Here is a 22,855-nt window from a genome sequence, read left to right as displayed (position 1 = left end):
TGGATGCTTACCTGAGCTGTTGGATTAGATCTTCCCCTTCTTTGATAACATTGAGGGTAGCATCCAAGGTGGCTGTTTGCTGCTGCTGAAACTGCTTGATAAGCTCCTGAACTGCATCCACAGAGTCAGCACAGACATCTTCTAAGAGCTCCTTCTGCAGATCTTCCATCCATGTCCACAGCTGGCAAAGAGGGGAGGGAAATATAAATCAGAGAGGGATTGAGATTTAACCCTTTTGCTCTCTAATTCCAGATCAGTAAGCATTAAATAGGGTTGTATGTTTCACATGAAAGCTACCCTAAAGTTCCTAAATCCAAAAAGATATATTGTTTATTGATTCTTGATGCAATTCCATTTCAAGCAACAAAGTAAAATAATAGAATTTCAGGTAGTTGTTTCCAAAATTAATTTGCATTTCATGTATTACATTACATGAATAATTACATTATTCTGATTAACTCTTTACACAGGTAACAAATTACAATGCCCTACAGCTGTGAAAGCCTAACCCTTCCAGGAGCTGTGTGCTATCAGCTGCTATTAATTTCACCTGCAGCTGAAGCCTGTTGCAGAACTGATTTAAAATCTTTGGTACATTTGTATGGTACTGGCTGAAGTCTAGCTGTGCCTCCTCAGCTGTGCCTCCTCAGGCAGAAGGCTTTGTGGAGGGTTTGAATTTTTTTGTTTGTTTGTTTGTCTGGGTTTTTGTTTAGTTTCCCCCACTCAGCCCTCTTCCCAAAACGCACCTCAGACTCTGCTTTTTAACTCTGGGAAAATCCAAACACAGGAGACGGCAATATCACCAATCACATCCATACAGAGCCATTAATTTTAATTAGTCTTGACTATCAATTACAAAACAACAACAACAAATCATTTGAGTAAGGGCACAGATGAGAATTTCCAGCCAGCTGTTCATCAGAGATTTGGACAGTGGCAGGCAAGCCCCAGCAGCCTCTCGTTGGCTGTAAAGGCTTAAAGCAAACGGAGATTTTCCCCTTTAAGCTCGCTCTGAAAAGTGAGCATAAAATTGCACTGAGCTGGCAGCTTGCCAGCAAATCCTAATGACTTTACCAGAGAGACTGTTTTCAGTGCCATGCCTGACCCATTAACCCACATTCTGCTGGGATATTCTACAAGGTAGCAGCAAAGTACAGGAGTGGGAAACAACCCGTGGAAGGACGTAGTGCTGGCGGCAGAGGAGCTGCACTGGTGCCTGCTGCTCTGGGGAGTTGCAAACCAGTTTGTCTCAGAGGGACCTAGAGGCACACACGAAGCAGATGATAGATGTCATGTGTGGGTGGCACAAGAGCTGGTGAAAACACTCCTGTGAAAAAGGAGGAGTGCTGGACCCTCATCCTACAGGATTTCTTCCGAGATGGCGAATTCTGCGTGTCCGTGTAAAATGAGAGGAGGAGAGGGATGTCTGAGGCGCCAGCTGGCAAGGCTTCTCCCAATTAGGGTCCAAACCCAAGGCCTGTCATCAAATGTTACATTACACAGGTGCTACTGACTTCAAGGCTATCACCATGATCCAAACCAAAATAATCAAAATCAGAACCTGTCCCAGCACTGCTCATGATACCAGAAAAGGGAGAGCCCAGCTCCCTGTACTCTGTCCCCACCTCTGCTACTGAATCCTTGCTTGACAGATGTATAAAAATAAGTTTTAAAACATATGCTTAATTTGAAGGCTTTTCAGTTAGATTTTCAGTAAGCTTTGAATATTTTGGGTAAACGCCTCTGTTTATTCATAAATAACAAAATCATAATGGCCTACCATACTACTGGCCTAAAATGGAATGTCTTTGCTCAAGTTATTTACATATTTTCACATTCTCAGGCAAAAGGCATGATATTCAAAAGGCAACTATTAATAAAAGAAACAAATAGAATTACATAGTCAGGCTTGTGAAATACATGAAAGAATTAAAATATATTTAAAGAACCAAACAGAGAGATTTTCCATTTGCGGCCTGAGGTTGATGCAGAACGTTGGGAAACCACCACAAAGGCAAATACACTAATGCCCTTATATATGAATTATATTCAGGATCTTCCTGGTTTTGATTTGATCCCTGCACCCACTCAAACAGTAGGAACAGCTGGACTATAACAGGCAAGGAGCAGGTTGGTTGGGAATATTACTTTCTCTGCTTATCAGATTTTCAAGTAATAGAGCACTCTGTGAATACAGAAGAGAAAAATTGCCATGCATATAAATCATCCTTCTGTTTCCAGTTGGGAAAGCAGTCGTTTTTTAATTTCTTGCTGTTCTTCATCATATTTCAATTTTCCACTTAAGATAATAAAAAAAGCTCAGGGAATTTCCTTTACAAAAATGAAAGGGAAATCAAGAACTTGCCTCATTGTTAGGAATCTGCTGTTTTCTTGAAATTATCATGTTAGAAAGGGCAGAGGAGAAAGCTTCCAATCCCCCACTGCGACTTCAGAGGAAAACTCTCTTTTCAAAAGTGTCTCCAGAACTCAAATTTCAGCAGTAACCAAAGTGTTTTGGACATTTAAAATCCTAAGTTACTTTCTGAGTACATTTCAAAATCAAAGCAGTTTTGAAATACTTAAACTGTACTGTACTCACCTGAAACCGGAATGCTCATTAATTTCAGAGAGCACTTAAATATATTAACTCATATTAGCTTCAGATGTTTTCATTAATGACCTCTGATTGTAGGGATTTGCATAAAAAAAATCTATCAGAATCTAGGCCATCCTTGACTCAGAGGCCTTTAATCCTTTAGACTCCATTAATCCCTGGGAAATCCTAATACAAAGAATCAGTCAGTATTAATGAGATTACGAGTAGCTTTCAAGAACAATTTACAATAGGAACCTGATTCAAAGAACTCCTAGGTTATGTGCTACAACTAACAGCACCTAAAATAAATTACAACCAAGTTCCAACTTCACCAGATACCTTGTGCGTTTCCTAATCCATGCTGAGAGCTACTCTAAACAGCTAGCTAGCTTGGACTGAGTGAACCATTTCAATACTTCACTGAAATTTGACATATCACACAGGACAACTTTTATCTGATATTTGCAGAAACAGACTTTATTCTTTTATTCTTAGCACAACCAAAATTTGTGAGCACCTGTCCCATTCACATACATACTCCAAACTGCTGCTAATGTGTCCCTTGATCCTGTACAGGGGCATATCTAGATGCATGGAGACATTTCAAATACTAACACAGTACTTTCACATCTAGCTGTGGGGGCTTTTCCTAAGCTTGCCAGTGATGCACATGTCCAGAAAAAGAGATAATCTCTGCATTGTATTACTTAACATGTACTCAGCTACAGATACAGAATCTGGGAAAATTTTGAAGAAATAACACAGAAAAAATAATTTTTGTCCTTCCTTCAAATTGGTCTATGCTTTGGTATGATTCATTGGATATGGAAATACTAACACATTATTGGAAAAACTTGAATTAAGTCCATCAGAGAGATCCAGCCACAAAATTGACTCACACAAGTTATGTTAGTCAGCTACACAGAAGTCTAAGGCAAATACCTAGCCCTAAAAGGTCCATGCTGAAGGTCCATAGAGGCTCCAGAACTGAATCTTTATTTATCAAGGTAACCACAGCTTTAGCCAAAAACCCAAATCTCCAGTGGAAAAGAAAAAATGATCCCCCTCCTTCTTTTGGGGGCATCTGGCACCTCTCATGCATTGTAACAACTTCTGAATCTTTCTTGGATATGTAACACAGTCAGTTTCCCTCCATCCAGGAGAAAACACAGTTCTTTATTCCCAGCTCTATCTTCTGGTGCAATACTCTTATTCTACTCAAGTATTAAAGAGACCACTTACTAGACATTTGAAGGACATCTGTGCTTGTTACCTAGAAATGAATGCTTCTGATTTAAAGCAAGGGACCACTTTAAACAAAATCTAAAACTTAAAAAGCTTGCTAAGAATATCTTGCCTGAGTGTTTGGAATAACTATTAAACATCCAATGTTTAAATGCTGCTATTGGCAAGTGCCAGAGATGAGTTTTAACTCCCTCAAAACGAGTAATGAGACCAGTGAAAGCCAGAGAACCAGTCAGATAACTCCATGAGAATTGCCATTGTATAACATTTTAGCCAGTTGTTCTGAACAAAGATCTTAAGGGAAACAAGCATATTTCCAGGGTATATGTTCCACCCCTTTACTAGGTCAGACAAGTGTCATGTATTGTAGAGGAGGTCCCAAAAGGATGCTCACGTCAACTCACTAAAGTGAACATCCATCATAGCAATGAAGGTAAAGCAGAAAGCAGAAGAATTTGGTGAAATATGGGGATGCTGTTTTCCCACCCGACTTGCTCTGCTTCCACTTCGTGAATTGTAACGTGAGAGTGCAGAGAAACAAGGGCAGGCTGAGAGAAAAACCCAAGCAGAATTGCTCCAGAGAAATCAACTAGTCCATTGACGCTATCTTCCTCTGCCACCATGCCAGGCTTAATACAAACTATTCCAAGCAGTAACATCTAGCTTTTTCATAATATGCATTAGGAAGTCACACAGAGCCCAAATTCAGGCTAATTTAAAGCAGGGCTTTAGCCTGTGCTTGTGTTTATGCGTCTGTTCAAGCGCATTGTGAATCTGCCTTTGCTGCACAGCCTTTAGAAACTGCTTTCTCTACCTTCATCTCCCTGCACCAACGTGGTGGAGATAATAAAACTTTCTCGCACAATTAACCTCTATTAGCTGATGTTTGTTCACACTTAGAATGCAACCAGTGCCTTTTCAGTTGAAAGTACTGATGGCTGTTACAAATTGGCAGCATATTTCAACAACATTTTCCAAAGTCATGTTCAAGGTTTCATGAAAACGTCAACAGAAACACAGAAAACAACGTACTCACAAGCTGTAATGTGACTGCGTGCCACCAGCAAAGTGTCACACAATGCCAGCTTACCTAATAACATGGGACAAGATGGGATGTGACCAGGCACTACATATGAAATGCCACAATATGCGACTTCCATGGTCAGAAACAGCTGATAAGACACTCTGCTGCCACACATAATGTCATTAGATACCATCAAACTGGTTGGGAAGAAGCAAGGAGTGGAAAGAAAGGGAACATTCTGTGAAAAAAAAATCTGATCTCTCCTTAACCTCTTCCTTGCTTTTTCTTCTCCTCTTCCTTGCCAGTTTCTTGACATTCATCCTTGGTTGGGCTGCATCTGGTGCTTCTGCATGCTGACGCTTTTTAATTAGTAACCTTGCCTATGGCAAAAGGATTTACAATGCCTAAACATTTGATGCTTTTTCCAGGTCTTGCATGGACCAGATTGATGTAGCACAAAATAATCTCCTCTCAAGGGAAACATGATTTGGGTAGCTATGCCTACACCAGGGAGCATGTCGATCCCAAGGTCATGTAAATGTAATTCAGGGACTATATGCTCTAGGAGAGAAAGTTGGCTTTAACTGAAGAATCAGATGTACATGTTCTGTGCTTTTTCTGCTACCATCATGAATTGCAAAACCACGTTCCTCTTCTAGTGTAATTTTAACGTAAGCTATTTGTAATTATGAATCTGGATGTAATTAACTACAGTAACTGCACTAAGCAAATCAAATTCTGCACTTGATCATACTGATAATAGGCTTGGAAAAGTTCTTCCTGAAGAACCAAAAGATTCACACAGATTTACACCAGTGTAGTATAGCAAAATTTGGTGCAGGAAGAGCTTTCCATAGTTGTAAAATACCCACTACAAATTCAGCAATGTACTTAAATAAATGCAGATACCATTACATTTTCCTCTAAATTGTTCACTGATTACAGACATTTAACTACTTCTCAAATGGGGTTGCACTACTTCTTCCCTCTGTGCTTTTTTCAGTGACCGGCCATATCACTTGCAGTCATACCCTGATCTGCTGCTTTGAGCCTGTTTGTGCAACTTTGTGCACTACGTCCCGGGAATCTCAGAAAACACTCTTCCAGCTGCAGCCTGAACCACTGTTACCTGGAGAGCAAAGCGTACGGGCTGGAGACCTGTCTCCATAACACACAAAACACATGCAAGGGCTCCCAAAAGCCAACAATGGTATTTGAGTGAAAACAGGCAGTCAGATAAAACGCTGGTGAATGGCCTGAAAAATGCAGGCAGTAAAGCGTGAACTTGAATGCAGTCTCTAGGACTCCTTTGGCTAGCGCATGGCAGAATGATGGAAATCGCTTCTCTTCCGCGTGCCTGCCCTTGCTCTGCTGCAGGTTGAACTTCCTGACATTTGGTTTATGTGGCTGTGCTTATAAGTGTTTAATTCTTATTACCTTGACTCTGTCTCACATATTTTTTTGCCACCACAGATGGCAGAGTTTTATTCAGTAGCGGTCTGGCTGTGCTTCAAATTCCCCTGCTCAAGAGCAGGATGTGCTGCCAGGATACCACAGTGCTCTTCATTCCCAGCTTCTTAATCCTTCATGAAAAAACGCCTTGCTTATAGACAACAAATGGACAGGAAAGAGGGGCATCCCAGCTGTCCTGGTTCCTCAATCCCAGATCTTTGGTAGCTTTGCAGACAAAATTTAACCCTAAGAAACCACCTACATGAATGAATGACTGGTGAATATTTGTATTTTGGTCAAAGCCGAAGCCCAGGCTCTGGACTTGGGGAGGGATTTGCCCTTATTTTGTTGTTTCATGGTAACTGATTGCTGATAACTCAGAGTGAACTTTTATATACCTCACACAAAAATAACATGTGGACCAGCAGAGTCCTTTCTACAGTCCCAATTATCAGAATGCTAATGATAAGCTGGCAACCTATCTGTCTTCTCCGAAGGATCTGTCACCCAGGCAAAGGACTGCACACGTTACCTGTGTGTCAGTTCACTTCTCCCACATCCTCTGCTCTTTGCCTGTAAATCTACCTCTGATGGGAATATCATAATGTTTAGGAACTGAGCACTTGTATTTTTTTTTTAAAAAGCTTACTTAATCCTTTATAAAAGCATTTGCTTTTTTCATCCCGTTGTCTTGTGATTTCTCTGTTTGTAATACTCCTTCCATCAAACTACACTAATTCAGCTCCTAGCAAAAACAGCATTCATACTTGTAAGAGGCATAAATTTGTGGTTTGATGTTTCACAGCCCTGCAGTGAGAGGAGGGGCAGATATTTTCAAAGTCTGATTTTCTCTGCTGCTTTGTATGTATCTCAGCTGTTAATGTTATTCCATTGAAGGAACCAACTGTCTAGCTTTTGAACAAGGCATGCAGGACTTCATTCTAACCCTGAAAAGTGTGAAATGGCCAGTCAGGGAGTATTTTATGGAACCAGTTTTGGGTCATTTTCGAGTTTTATGCTTTCATTGTTTTTTAAACTCAGCAATAATATGAGAAAGGGGACAAAAGCACTGCCCAGGACAGCAGCAGTGTGCAGGCATGTAAGATGTGGTAAACATGTCCAGAGAACAATACCTTTTCAGAACTGCTAGAAGTTGCCAGCAAGTGGAATTGCAAAACTGCTTATCCCCTTCCTCACAATCTAACGGGTGACTGCTCTGAAATGTCAGTGTTAACAGTTAAAGTCAAACAACACATTACTAAGTTCAATAATGTTAACTTGGAATCCTGAGTCAATTTACAATGAATGACAGGATTATACAATATAACTCAGAACCACTGCCATGTTTGCTTCATAATTAACTTTGATACATTCTGTCAATTCTGATGAGAGTCATCAGCAGCCAACCTTAGCCAGCTTTCTGCTCCCTGCTTCCCAGCCACAACTTAAGGGACAAGTCCTGTCAAAATTAGTGACCTACACTGAAATAATCTCTTAATCATGATATTCAACCGAAGCAGAGAGAATTTAATTTCACAGGTCTTGGTTATCAAGGAAAATCAAGCTAGCAGAGCCTGCAATAAAACACTGTTACTGTTCCTAACTGACAGGGTAAATCCACTCCCCTTACTCACTTGAGTAACCCCACTGATATCTGTGAGGTGACCAAGGTGACCTGCTGACCACAAATAATTTAGGTCTGTATAGGAAGTTGCCTGACACTTACTGGTCCAGGACTTTGCTCTCAGTTTCTCACGGCCTTATCAGACAAGCTGTTCAGAGTGAAACTTTCCATAGCAGGTATCTGCCTTAAGGCTGAACTTGATGAATTTTGAAGTAAAAGCTCCAGAATGAGAGGAAGGAAAAAAAATGAGTTACTGTGCCTGTGTTAGAAAAGGAGTCTTATTTCTGCTCACATGAGATGCTCCAGACTCTCCATGCTTTTAAGAAAGGGTTTGAAATTTTGCAGGGTTTAGCCTTGATGTCAAGAATATACATTATGTCATCCATCTAAAAATTCGTCCAAATTTGGTCACTCAGAAGACTTCTGCCAAGTTCCAGTTTGCATACATTCAGTAAGAACCCGTTAAGAGTTTGGCAGCTCATTTTTCTCAACATTAAATATTTCCTGAGCATACTCATCCCCTGCATTCTGTGGGCCAAGCGGAGCTGGCAGGCTTCATGTCGAGCCACAAGCACTGAGCACCTCGTCCTATCACTCCTCTGACCCACCAAAGACCAGCAAAGCAGAGGACACAAGACCTGAAACCACACTGATGCCTCTCCTGCTTTTTGCTGCTGAATTGCTCAACGCAACACAACTCAAAAATGGTAATCTGAAATTCACTGAGAAACGAGAAACCTAGGGGGAGCTTTTCATGCCCCGCATTGTTAGGAAGCAATTGCAGAACTGCTTTGTAATTCAGCTAAGACCCATATACTGCAAATGGATCAGAATTTAGTGGTGTTCCTTCTTAAATTTAGCAGCTACATTACCAGCCAATGCAACAAGTAACACAACACCAAACCTTTACTTCCGTTATTTACAGAATACACTGAGGTAAGTATCATTGCTGTTAAACACTTAAAAGCTTAAAACTCCACAGATTAGGCCAAGAATTTATTTGCATGTAGGTTTCACACAGAGCTAGCTATGTGTAGCTTTACCTCCACACCTGCTTGACAAAAGTAATTCCCGTGCATTTCTATACCGTTGTTTACACATCCAGCACTGAAGCTGTATCAGAAACTGCTGGCAGTGGCATTTCCAGCCACTTTAGGCTAGGCAAAACGAAACTACGATTGCTAAAAAGAGAAGAAAATCTGTGAGGGAAGACATTTACAAAGTGATAAGTCATAATTTTAAAATTTTTTAATGACATAGAAATGGTGGCAGAGCTCTTCTGTGTCTACATTTTTATACTTGGAATTGTCAGGTACCCTTCCAGACTGTAAGTATAGAACTGTGAGATCAATGTAAAACATTAAGATTCAGCCAATTAATTCCAAGATGTTTTTACTATTTGCCTTGAAGTTTCTGAGTCTTCGGGGTGCAACCTCTTCTCCGTGAGGTTCAAAAATTATTCTCTTTTAAACAAAATGAAATGACAGCTGAGAACCCTGTACCATCATTTGATCCTAGCAGGTGAGAGTTCACAGAAAAAATGCCAACTATCATGAGATTTGTGATGAAGCTGCAAGATCTGACAATCCTGCCAGTAATTGATTCAGAACTGAACTAAGAACCTGAATTCAATCAGTTAATCCTGAGAGAAATACTGAATGCATTTAACCCACTGATAATAATTTATAACTTCACCCTACCATACAGATAATTGGATATCATTTCCAAGGTACCAGGTTTCTGCTCACACTGTGAGGAATGCCTTGGCCTAAAAGCTTATGAAAATATTGACTATAAATGAAGAGATCATAATGAACACTGTACGACAGTGGGACATACAACAGGCACAACAACAGGATGACTATATTACTCATGAATTACGACACTAACAATTACTTAGGGGACTGCTCTAAATTCATGCCTCTTAAAATGTTTTACCATGCCACAAAATCATCATTTCAGCCTATTGCATGTATTGTTAAGTACGGACACTTTAGAAAAATATTATTGTTATGCTTAATTGACAGGTTTTTTTCCCATTCCTTCAACTGAATAAAACAGTGTTTAGCAAAAGGAATCCTCTTATACTGCTTTCATATTAAATGAGTAATTGTTCAAATCTACTATAGAATAAAAAAGCCACCCAACTTTCATCGCATATGGGACACCTGGATTTCAATTAGTCCCTAATTCAACACTATATATATATTATCCTGAAGAAATTCTTTCGAGGCAGATTACAAAAGGAAACATTTCTTCAACAAGAGCACTTTTTAAAAAATGGGAGCTGTTAAAAGTGTCTGAGGTGCTGGGAATCTACGCAGTCACACATGGAGATGAAGAGGTGGGCAGAGTACAGGTGAAGCGGTGAGAAGCTCACAACCAGTGCACTCATCCACACCTGGGAGTTACCGCATCAGAAATGCAATTCATCTGTGCTAGGAAGACTGTCAGAAGCAACATGTTCGTTGCAGGAAGATATTTAGAATATTTCCATGAAAAACATGTCAGTAAGACCGATTCCTTATACTTAATTCTTTCTTTCACCAGTTCTGTCTCAGTGGATTAATATATTAAGGAATAATGAGAATTTGGGAAACTTAGATGAAAAATACATCTAGGCCATAGTTTCCTGCATTATTGCCAATAAAACATGAAGGGAATTGTTTGTTCATTTGCAAGGACATAAGAGAAACAGTTGTTAATAGTTTAAGAAATGGTCTGAAGAACTACAAAGGATGAAAGGAATAATGATGGTTATTGTTAAGTAACTAATAATGCCTTCTAGAATAATACAGAATATGTCTGTTGTCAAACACATTAACATGCCAACCAAATTGCTTTCTCCTCGCTCCAAGACAGCCCCCAGTGATGGGTTTGCACGAGCACAGTCCACTCCAGCATCAGCCCCAGCATGGCAGGCAGAAGCACACTTGTGTCAGCACTGTAACTGGAATATTTCCTGTAAAACAGCAGCAATGGATCTCATCTCCCCATATTTTACTGCTGCAGCAAAAGGATTTTTTGCCTTGACATCTGCTAGAATTTAAACCTGACTCTAAACGTTTTAACTCAACTAAAACTGCTACTGACTCAAGGGGAGTATTGCTTGATTAATCTTGAATTTAAAATTGGAATCTAATGCTATTTTTGTTGTTTGGGACTGAAATTCCAGCAAATACAGTGAATTTATTTTTAAAGGAGTTTCCTAAAATTAGCATGGATAGTGCAGACCTGACCTGGACAAGTGGGCAAGTGGCTGGAGCACATCAGGAAACCATTTGGTCCAGCCCAGGTTTGTAGGCTGGGAGGTCTCACCGGGGCTGAGCACACTTCCTAGTCAGTGGCCAGGGAGGAATTCATAGAGATCGGCTGGTATGAAATGGAGAACGGACATAACACTATCCTAGCAACGGCAGCAATTGAAGGACATCTGTATTTCTTCATAGCTGAGGAAACCAGGTATCTGGTTTATACTCACATTGAAGAGTGACAATTACATTGGTTAACTTGTCATTTTACAATATACGTGAAGGGCCAATCAAGGCCAAGAAATGAGTCATTTCTACTTGTGTCAATCTATTTACAGCATAAAAAGGCAAATACAGATCCAAACATGTGCTAAGGCTCTCTTGTTGTAGTGCTTTGCCCTCTGCACCAGTTCACTCCAGCAGCCCTCAGTTACTTCACTGTGTCTATGGGGATCCCCACAGCTGGCAGGTAAATACTAAAACTGCAGCAATTGCCTCATTTATTATTTTTGGCAAAACAAATGATGTATTGGGCTGTGTGACTCCCAGCAGTAGAGAAACACATCACCGAAGGAGGCAGGTAGTGACACACAATGAAATTCAGTGAACCTGCAGAAAACACGAGTGTTTGGCCCTCACAGGAGTGACTTAATACAGGGGTAAGTAAGTGAAAACTTACTTACTCTTGCTGAGCTACTGTGCATCCCTTGACATTGGGGAACTGCTGGAGACTGCAATAACTTTAGCAGTCTCTTTGCACCCAGTGTAACAGCTGTCATTCATTCTCATGAATGTAGATTCCTGGATCCATCCTGACTCTGCTGCTCTCCCGGTTTTACATTACAGCTCCCTCGACTGTCTCTCTGGAAAGAGAGAGTCACCCAGAGACTGTCCACTCTGAATCTTCCTAAAACTGGCATCAAGTACTTACTGAGCTTTCCAAAACAGGTATCACAACACCAGTCTCTCCCATGGGTAAAGGTCACTGAGGTAGAGATTTAGGTTTTACTCTCAATACCTAGTAAACAGTATTGATGATGTCACAAAAGACTGTTTTTTTAATAGTTTCAAACAAAAGTACATTTTTATACATCTACATTTCTATACAACAAAACAGGGCTCATTAAACACAGGTGATTGGAGCAGGCAAACTCCTTTCTGGTTAAAGAAAGGAAGTGAGCATAGTGCCCTGTGATCCAAACCCCTTCATCTAGGGAAGCTGCAGTACCAGTAATCATCAGAAGAAATTTAGATGATAGAAAATGTATTATTCTGATAACTTCCTGGAGTCACGGCTATCTTTGTGTTACTAGTCACCACCTACATAGGTGAAGCAAGGTTAATCACAGTAGGAAACCTATGAAATAATTTTGACTGAGGAAATAACCAATTAAGTCTTCCCTGTGGCAAACCAGTATGGCTTCAAGCATTTGAGCTACTCTGGAAAAAGTCGTACTGTTCACAAGCTTAGAGTAATTCGACTTTAGTATATCGCAGAGGCAGGATGTCTAAGGAAAATCTTCATATATCAATGACTGTAAACTTCATCTTCCCTATACACACATGAACGTGCACCTACACCTTCTGTGTAAGGAGGCTTCTGCTGAAGCCTGCTATCACAACTTATTTGGAATATCAAATCAACAAGACAAAGCTTTCAGCTTCTAAGAGCATCTTTCTGATCAAGTGTGCTCCTACAAGCAGATACTGCAGAGCATAAAAACAACCATTCAGGCTAATTCCATCTCCCTCAGCAGAAATCCTATCTTGAAAAGTCACTCATCACTGAATGGCCTTTGGCATGCAGAAAAATGTGAAGTATGCTTTAATTACATCCCCAGTGGCCTCCCATTTGATGTCCTGTCCACTGTATCTCTGGTGAGACAGCCTTATCTCTGGATAATTTTCAATTACACTAAACAGCATTTATTCAGGTCCTCACTGATTTGCTGCATCAGTATGTAGCTACATGCTCTTTAACTGTAATTTTGAAAAGTGAAGTCTGCCTCATTAAACAATGTAAGTTTTCCAGTAACAATAATAATGGCTACATTAATTAACATTACATTCAAATGGAAGCCCTCTGAGGATAGGTATCACTCTGCTAGCTTGTTTATGCCTAATGCATTAGTATAAACCCATGTTCTTACAAGAGAATTTTTGCTTTATAACAAAATATTCTGGCTGTGAACGAAGCAGTGCCTGATATGTTAGATATGCTGCCCCTATATTTTAGTGTACTATATAATTCATATGTTTCATTCACATTTTATTTTCCCTTTAAAACAGTAAGTCATATGCATCAAATGAACTGGATATCAGCCCTGCATGGTGAAGGTGCTTTTTCTATACCACCTGAGTTTTCAGAGTCAGCCTCTTGCAGCACTCTGCAATACACAGAAAAAGTCACTCATGCACATCTTACCTCTTTGGTGTGGGTATGAAAGGAGACTGACATGTCCAAGAGAAGTTTCCTCTGTTCCACCCTCCGGACAAAGTCCTGAATCCGTACTTCCAGATGCCGGGCTGCTTTATAGATCTCTTCAGGGTCACATTCCCCAGTCTGAGCCAACTGCTCTGCAGCTTCCAAGAGCTTGTCTGCATTGGTGTACGTATTCTACCAGCAAACAAAGCAAGAAACGGAGTATGAGTAATACAACTATGGCAAGTAAACCCCTGAAACAGGCTGTTTGTACTTTCAAAGGCATGAAAGCAAGTGATTACCAGAGTTCTAAAACAATAGTAATTCCTACTAGCACTGCCATCTGTGAAAGGAGAATGTGTAAAGCCGCATAGGCTAAACCCTGCACACACATGAAATAATTTCTTTGTAACACAGCATCCCAGCCCAGTCCTGCCAGGCACAGCAACAGGACTGTGCACGTGTTTATTTTCAAGTCTCCTGGAATTTCTCAATGTAATGAAGCAAGTGAGTCTAACCACCACAGAAGCCTTACGGTGCCCCACGTGACGCTCGGCTAGAAGCATGTTGCAAAGGCTTTCCAATGGCTATCACGTTACAGCACAGAATCACGTTAGCCAGAGATGTCTCAGCCTCAACAAACATTTGCCTTTCACTGGCTTTGGTGAGATGACTTGAGAAGACCGTGTCTTCAAGTTCCTTCTACATTTTTCCCTCTTGTCTACTGTTCTGCATCATATTTCTAAACACAGTAAGTCTATTTGCTTACCTTGCAGCTGCTACTATGTAATGCTCCAATTTCTTTGGAAGGGAATCGTTTCCAGTTTGTCCAAGGCACGTAACTGCCCTCAGCTGCATAAGAATTTGAACACTTCACCATCCTGAACAGAGTTACCCCATAGCCACTGCCTCTAGGATATGAGATGTATTACCTCTGCTTTACAGAGAGGAAACTAAAGGACGTAGAAGCTAAGTGAGATACCCAAGACATACCAGACTGTGGAGCAACAGAGGTAAAGTCCATCAAACTTACCTCAGCTTTCAAACTACCTGCCCATCCTTTCTCTCCCTTTCACATTTCTGGAAAACACCGCTGAACTAACACACCAGAGAGTCTCATAAAACAGCACAAATGGAAGGGGATTGGAGTCATCTTCTCCATAGCCATGGAGCTATGGTTTAGTCAGCTGTGTTCAGCTACCTAAACATAACCAGTCCTTGCTGTCACAGAGAAGTTTTCTTCACTGAAGTTGAGGCCAATAGCTCTGTGGCATTTAACACTTAACAAAAATAGGAAAAGAAAAAGATAATCAGCTTAAGGGCATTTACAGGATCGGGTGAGATCTTCAGAAACGCTCAGCATTGTCTAAGATTGCTCCCACTGGGAATTTTAACCTCCCCATCAACAGAAGCAGAATTGTAGCACTTTCCTTTTCAAAATCCCACTGAGAATCCTCCTTAGTTTAAAAATGCATTACATTTGATGCATACACACAAAATATCTTTGAACATTGTGGCACACATACTTCTGAGCATTAAAGGAACACTCAAACATAAAGCCATGAATCAAGTCATGTTGTTCTTACTTCAATAATATCCCGCTGCAGTCATAGTTGTTGCTTGAGAAAATATTCAATACAAGGATGGAACACTGGCCTCCAAGTGTTTAATGGTGGAAAATATTTCCAGTTATAAAAATCCAAAAGAAAACAGCTCATTTACTGTTCATTTTCCCATTTTCTGAGGGCTGACTATAAACATACAGTATTTGAATTTCTCCTTTTGGACTGTGAAGAACATATTCTGGACAGTTTTGTTACCAATAGTAAATTTTTATTCCCTCACTTTCAGGCCACTGCTATAATGTTTGGGTTGTTAACAGCAGCAAAATGTTATGTTTTAATAATAATTTTTTTGAAACCTCTTTAGCTGAGAATTTGTAAAAAATATTCCATTTAATATGATCTGAATTAGGGTCCAGTTTCACTTAACAGCATCCTTTCTGAATGATCTGCTTCCAACAGCATTTGGAGCAAATGTCAAAGCTAGCACTGTTCTTCAAAGTCTACTCCACTCTAGGGTTTTTCACTCATTACCGCTGCAACAGCTCAAACACCAGCCCAGCTACCCAGGGAGAAGGCTGTTCCTCGCTTTTATTTATAATATCTAGTATACTTTAAGATGCATCGACTCTGTGCTTATGGCACAGATTTGGGACACATCAGCTTTGCTGAAATACAGTATGAATACAATTTTGCTGCATTTGTCTTTAACACACGTTCATCTCCAACACACACTGTACCAATGTACCAATGTATCAATACAACCATCAGAAATACACCGTACAGTGAAAAGGGTGCAGGCTGAGCCCTAGACTTTGGGAGAAAAACAAGAGTGCTGATCGGCCTCGACAGAGGCTCTGGCCACATTGACCAGACAGAAAAGGATGCGGCTGTGCCAGGCACTGTCAGTGAACAGTGATGCTTCCCTGAAGCACTCATACCCAATTTAGGACATATTTGCATAAAGAAGCCAGAACATAGCATATTTTAAGTATGGTGAAATTTTTGTTCACCTCTTTTTCTACCTTCATCTACCGAGTTCACAGTTCAGTGGCTGGGTTTTAAAAGCAAGTGGAGTTTATGACAGGAAAACACTAATGGCTTCATCCCTGCCATTCTAGAAGGGAAGGCCTGGTGCTGAGAGATTTCCAGCTCCCTGTTGCATATTTAAGAGGTTTAGATACATCTTGGATAAAGAACCACATTTGGGAGTTAACCATGGTTGCCTTGAACTCCAGAGTTTGACGTATTCATGAAAGGATTGTCATCTACTGTCAGATGAGATATAAACACAACGCAGGCCAAGTAAGCGAGAGGTTAGTTATCTGGTGAAGCCCTGCTCTCCTTTTGTTCCGTTCATTTGTTTAAACTGCACATAAATCACCTCAAAAGTTGCTGTACACATCAAATATTTTCATGTGCATCTATTTCTCTACAAGTGCTGAATTTCATACTGGTTGGTACTATAAATGCTGCTCTGCTTGCCTGCTTTTACCTTTTCATCCTGGGCTCGCTCTCTTGTTAGGAAGCTATTTAGAGTACAGAGCCTTATTTCATTTGTTCAAAGCATTTTGTACTTTTTCGGCGTGACGTAACCCTGGGTCAGGCAGGGTGGGAATTCAAAAGAGAGAGAAGTCTCCTGATGAAGAAAACATTCTCCTTGTCCTGCTATCCCAGTAACAAGAGGTTACCTCAGATTCCTAGTCCTTTTGATATCTGGTAGGATCTATCAGGGGCACAGGATCTAGGTACATCTCCAAACTGGCATCAAGATTAAAAACTTTGGGAGAAGGTAAGAGCTAACAACTGCAGAAAGAAAATTTTTGCTACTAGGACAATCATGGCTGTCCCCTCTTCTGCAAACTGCAGACCCACGGAAGGTTTTCTGTGGCACGCTGAGGAGGGTGACACGAAAAAAGGCTAATCCCTCCATAGGGGAGATCCCATGAAGAACTTTTCTGCATCTGTGGAAATAAGTTCCTGTCAAACAATAATAACATGAGTTCCACAGGAAAATAAACTATAAGCTATAAAATTGTATGCTTTCTGAAATTTTGGAGTTGTGTGGAATTTTTTCCTAATGTTACATTAACCCCTGAGAGAATTGTCATGTGCAAATCCTTGACATTTTCAGCAATCTGCGAACTGGCATTACATACTTTGCACTGTTTCAAGCACAGAACAAACTCCCATCTTAAATCTCTTGATAATCTTTCTATACTAATCTCTCATCTATTTCAATCACGAAATCTGCAAGCACAAGAAAATGAAACTGCACCCTTCAGGTTTCAGAGTGGAAATGTTTGTAAGATGTGCTTTCAGAGTTAATTTTAGACAGAAAGAGGAGGCTTTCATATCTCTTCTATTTCTTGCAAATAATAAAAAAGAAATACAATTATGGAAAAGAAATAGACTAACAAAACTTACATAATAATCCCTATCACAATTCAGAGTTGAAGGTGATTGCTGTCGTAGCCCATGGCAGTATTTACTAACAGGATTCCCTGTAACTTTGGCTCATTAAGTGCTAACAGTTTGATATTCTGCAGCAAGTTCGAAAAAAATGGTTTCTGAAAAAGCTCATGTGAAACTTGCCTGTTACATTTACCATGATTTCCTTCGTATTTCAGACCGAGCACCAAAATGTCAGGATTCATTTCCATCTCTGACCTGGGTAGCAGATCTCAGTCGAGATTCCATCCTGTCTCCAGGTGGCAGGTGGAAACCATTGCTGTATTAGCAATGTACTATCCAAACACAGCTCTTTAAGCAAACTGCCTGAGAGATTTCCTTAAAGTTGAAATAAACACTATTTTGTCCATAATCTTTGTGCCAGAAAGTGTTTCATCAACTGCTCTCTCCAAATTTCTTTTAACCCAGAGTAGGAGTTGAGCTGATTCGCAACATTAGAGATCACTGGCTGCAAGCAGTTTGTGCTTGGCCTCATCTGTTACACAAGAAATAGCTTTGCAGTGATCAGTATAAACCAACCAAAGGGTCCCAATTCTGGTTTGAAAGTATTTGGCATTTTTTCCTAATTAAAAATAAATAAGTACTTACATGAAAAAATATTGAATGATGCATCAGTTAATTCTTGAACTGATATATGGTTAAAGGCTGCAGAACAGAAATATTTTGCTTTTCTTATTTATGACTTGTATTGCAACCTAAGGAAGTCTAATATCTTGGTCACTTAGCAACAAATTAGAATGGAATGCAACAGAATAGCTCAGTTGGAAGGGATCTACAACTATCACCTAGTCCAGCTGCTTGACCGGTTCAGAGCTGACCAAAAGTTAAAGCACGTTGTTAAGGGAATTGTCCAAATGCCTCTTAAAAACTGACAGTCTTGGGGCATCAACCACCTCTCTAGGAAGCCTGTTCCAGCGTGTGACCAGCCTCTTGGTAAAGAAATGCTTCCTTATGTCCAGTCTAAACCTTCCCTGGTGCAGCGCTGAACCATTTCCACACATCCTGTCAGTGGAGCCCAGGGAGAAGAGATCAGCACCTCTCTCTCCACTTCCCATCCTCAGGAAGCTGTAGAAAGCAACAAGGGCAACTTCATTTTCTACAAACTAGACAAGCCCAGCGTACTCAGCCACTCCTCAGAGGGTGCGGCTTCCAGCCCTTTCATCAGTTTTGTTGCCCTCTTCTGGCTGTATTAAAATAAAAAAAATTAAATAAATAAAAAAGGAAACATACCAATCACATACCTCTGTGTTTTCACTGACCCTTCCTTACATTTTTAAGGCATCAATCAATTTTGTGCAGTATTTCGGTTTCAACCCAAGTGCATTTTCAGAAAATGATTCCATGTAGTTTTCCCTCTACTCCTAGCAACTACACTTGTAACTAGTTTATTGCTGCATGTTTCTATGCAGATTATATTGAAAATAGCTGTCTCTAATGGCAGTCCAGGGTAAAGTTTGTGCCCTAAATCTTGGTAATTTTTTTCCAGAACAATCTCCCGTTGCGCAGTATGTTACAGCTCTTCACTGTATTTGAGAATTTTTCATGGTAACTGTCTCCAAGTTCTCCAATGTGTTGTCACCACTCCAGTCAGCCCGAGAAAGATGTTTAAGTTCTATACATCAGGAGAAGTGTGAGGCAGGGGAACAGGGCAGGTGATCAGATACATTAAACACAAACTCCATATCCTAGACACCGCACTTCCTAAGCAGATATTTAGATATGGCGAAGGGGAACGAGGCAGCACTTTTTCTGTATTAATCGAGTCCTGGGGCTGTGAAAGGCAGCTCCAGGCAAAGGTTCCTCATATTGATTCAGAGCAGTTTAGTCACCTAGGATTTACCATGTAAAAGGCAGGGGAGAAATGGCATCTCTAGAGGCCAGTAAGTACTGACTAGAGAGAGCACTTAGATGACTAGCTTAGATCTGATCTTCTTGACTAAATACTAGTGATGTGAATCCCATCTTATGCCTGCAGGCTGGAACTTAGGAGACTTATTAGGCTTTCCCTGGTGCAATATCTCCTTTATGTTCTTCAGAGTCGTGACTTGACTCAAAGATGAAATCTCAGCATTATTACTCCTGATGTGAAGATAGGATGTCGAGATGAAGTTCAAAGCCTGATCCGCCTCTCACTGAAAACTGCAAAAAGGATCTTACTGACTTCATGAAGAACTGGGTTACCCTCCTAGTCATTTACTCAAGATTGCAGGAGAAGACAAAAAATTGCAAAGGACTAAAAACAGAACTCCAGAGGCCTCACACTCCTGCACACAGACAGCAGGTAGCACTCCTCTCTGCAGAAACAACAGCACAATTCACATTCACAAAACTATAATTATGGAGCATTTCTTCTCAGTCCTTATAAACTGTTGCTATCCTCAATCATGAAGCTCAGTTACTGCTATCAGATTCTTTGCCCAAGCCACTTTGTTAAAATTAGCTTCAGATTTTTATTTAGGTTAAGTGATATCACAGCCAGGCTTTTGTGGAGAATTGTATCTTTAGTAACTTGATATTCTAAAGCTAAATGAGTGACCACAATGAAGCATTTCTTTGATAAATAAATCTGGGGTTTAAGGAAGCATCCATCTTTGTCAAAATTCCTCCTCCCTTATGAAGGGCAAAGGCTAAGTGTGTATGATGATCTAATGCAAGATGTGATTTTATTCAGTTTGAATTTCACATAATCAAATCAAGATCTATATTCTTACTTGTGCTCTATTGTTCTAATTCAAAACAGACTTACCAGGAATTACAGCTACAGAAGTTAAAGGCAGTACATCTCTCTGGGATCATGCAGCCACTCGCTCTATCAGCACAGGATTGTTCTGTTCTACTGTACACTAGAATGGAAACTTCTTCAGACCTTTTTAAAAAATATCCTGGTTAATGAAGTTTCCACAACCTTCTTCTGCCGACTGTTCTTCCTTTAAATATGGCAGTTCATTGTATTTTTTCTTGTCATAATTTTGCCCTGATTCTCCTTGCACTGTCGTTGCTGAAGTTTGAGCTCTTCAATCACTACAGACTGTTTTGAAAAACACCTGAGAACATTCATACTTTCAAATGAAAGAACCACATGTGTTTAAGAACTTTCAGGGTCTCAGGTAAGTTTCTGAGTGCAAGCATGCATGAGTGTGTGCCCAAGTATCAACCAGTTGACAATTTTGACGAAATTCCTACTATTACCAGAACTGCACCTTCTTGCACACACAGTCAATGAACCAGAGTGCTCGGAATGTCACCTGTGCTCCAGCAGACCAGCACTTCTTGGGAGACCTTTCATCTTCTTGCACACACAGTCAATGAACCAGAGTGCTCGGAATGTCACCTGTGCTCCAGCAGACCAGCACTTCTTGGGAGACCTTTCTCCCCGCTCCTGGAAAAGTTATCTTTGCAGCTGGTACATGAGATTGAAAGGTCCCATTTCCCATTGTGGATCCACGGCTTATTCACCATGTTTTAAATTATTTTTCTTCTGACATTTTGCTGTCTGAGCATCTGTATTTACTGGTACATTACTGATTTCCTCACTGACATTTTCCAGGGATACCTTACTGAGGCTTTCAATACTTAAAGAGGGCTTATCAGCAAGATGGGAACAGACATCTTAGCAGGGCCTGCTGTGACAGAACAAGGGGTAATGGTGTTAAACTAAAAGAAGGCAGATTCAGACCAGAAATAAGGAAGGATTTTTTTACGATGAGAGTGGTGAAAGACTGGAACAGGTTGCCCACAGAGGTAGTAGATGCCCCATCCCTGGAAATATTCAAGGTCAGGCTTGATAGGGGTCCGAGCAACCCGATCTAGTTAAAGATGTCCCTGCTCACTGTGCGTTGGACTAGATGACTTCTAAAGGTCCCTTCCAACTCCAAACCATTCTATGATTCTATGCCTTGAAGCTTAGCTCCTCATTTCAAGAACAGCCACAGATATGGGAATGTGAAGTTTGCTTCCATTTCATACAGCTAGGAGGCCATATATATACCATGCTGATACTAATTACCCATTTACACCATCCACTAATTCCGTGATTTCAGTGAATTATATAAGCATAAGGGATTTTTCAGCATGAATGGGAAATAAACAGTTCCCAGGAATGACAAGGTGGATATGACACAGCATTCTCACTAACCATTGCCAAGAACCAGATATTTTTCCATGCATTGTTATCTTTTATTTATGATTCTCCCTCAGGGTTCACATAGAAACTGAGATGAATTCATTATTTGCATTTAAAAGAGTGACACTTAAGTATTACATCAAATGCTGAAGCCCCAGATAAATTTTAGAACTACTTTAGACCTTCAAACTAATAAATATGTGAGATTAGAATTAATAGCTGGAAATACATTAGCTAAAATAATTCTTCCTTGTGATATTTTATACTGAGTGCTTATTTTAGATTAAAAAAGTCACCTATGGTATATTTTATCACATCAACTGTTCAGCTCAGTCAGGAGTGCAGTCATACATCAAGCAGGGAATACTCATTACCACAATCACGCCAATTAACTCCAGTGTGATCCCAACCATTATTCAATGGAATGCCAGTGAAATATATAGTGGAACAATGTTTAAAATGCGATCTAATATCACACATCACATCAAGTATTAGTAAGCGTGCAAAGACACATGGGTGCACATATGGATGCACATACACACAAAGAACAAGCTCACTCTTTAGCTCAGTGCTGGCAGCTCGACTATCAATTAATTCCTCTCTCACTGCTATAGAGTACCAGCTATGCAACGACCTGACTTCGAATGTCACCAGAGCTATTTTCCTCTTCTAAATCAGACAGCCCAAAAACATATTTGGCAAAGACCTAAACTTTGACACCTCTGCTTAGATTTTTTTTTTTTAGTGTTGCAAGATTAATTCATTTTTGTGGCACCAAAGGTTTCACCTGGATCCTGGCAAACTTCCCCTCTCCTGCCTATTTTAATTGGCATACCTGTGCAATCTCCTCCATTAGAAAAAAACCCAAATGCTAAGCACTTGCTTAATGTGAGGTAAGTAAATAGTCCTACTCTTTCCAGGGAAGCACTCTGCACACTGTGTTATAAGGAGGGCACACCACTGCAGGATTACTCTGAAGTATGATACACTGAAGAAGTTGCAGTTTAACCAGTAGAAATACAAGAACCTTTACACTTTGTGAAATGTGATTTAAGAAGTTTTGATCTGCAAAACTCCACGTGGG

General features: G+C 40.2%; 1 protein-coding gene across 1 annotated transcript in view; it reads right to left on the bottom strand.

Moving 5' to 3' along the window:
• The window catches only part of LOC104279794 (kalirin), a gene marked incomplete at both ends in the record, with an annotated part of 134,169 nt that overhangs the window by 96,922 nt on the left and 14,392 nt on the right, over window positions 1-22,855 (bottom strand). Inside the window, 2 exons of the mRNA XM_009877203.1 lie at window positions 12-181; window positions 13,618-13,809. Coding sequence (XP_009875505.1) covers window positions 12-181; window positions 13,618-13,809 — 362 coding nt within the window. The remainder of the gene's footprint in view (window positions 1-11; window positions 182-13,617; window positions 13,810-22,855) is intronic.

The sequence above is a fragment of the Apaloderma vittatum genome, unplaced genomic scaffold (genome assembly GCF_000703405.1).
Source record: "Apaloderma vittatum isolate BGI_N311 unplaced genomic scaffold, ASM70340v1 scaffold11459, whole genome shotgun sequence".
Lineage (NCBI taxonomy): Eukaryota > Metazoa > Chordata > Aves > Trogoniformes > Trogonidae > Apaloderma > Apaloderma vittatum.
The sequence above is the reverse complement of the archived record's forward strand: the minus strand, read 5'-3'. Positions and strand labels throughout refer to the sequence as shown.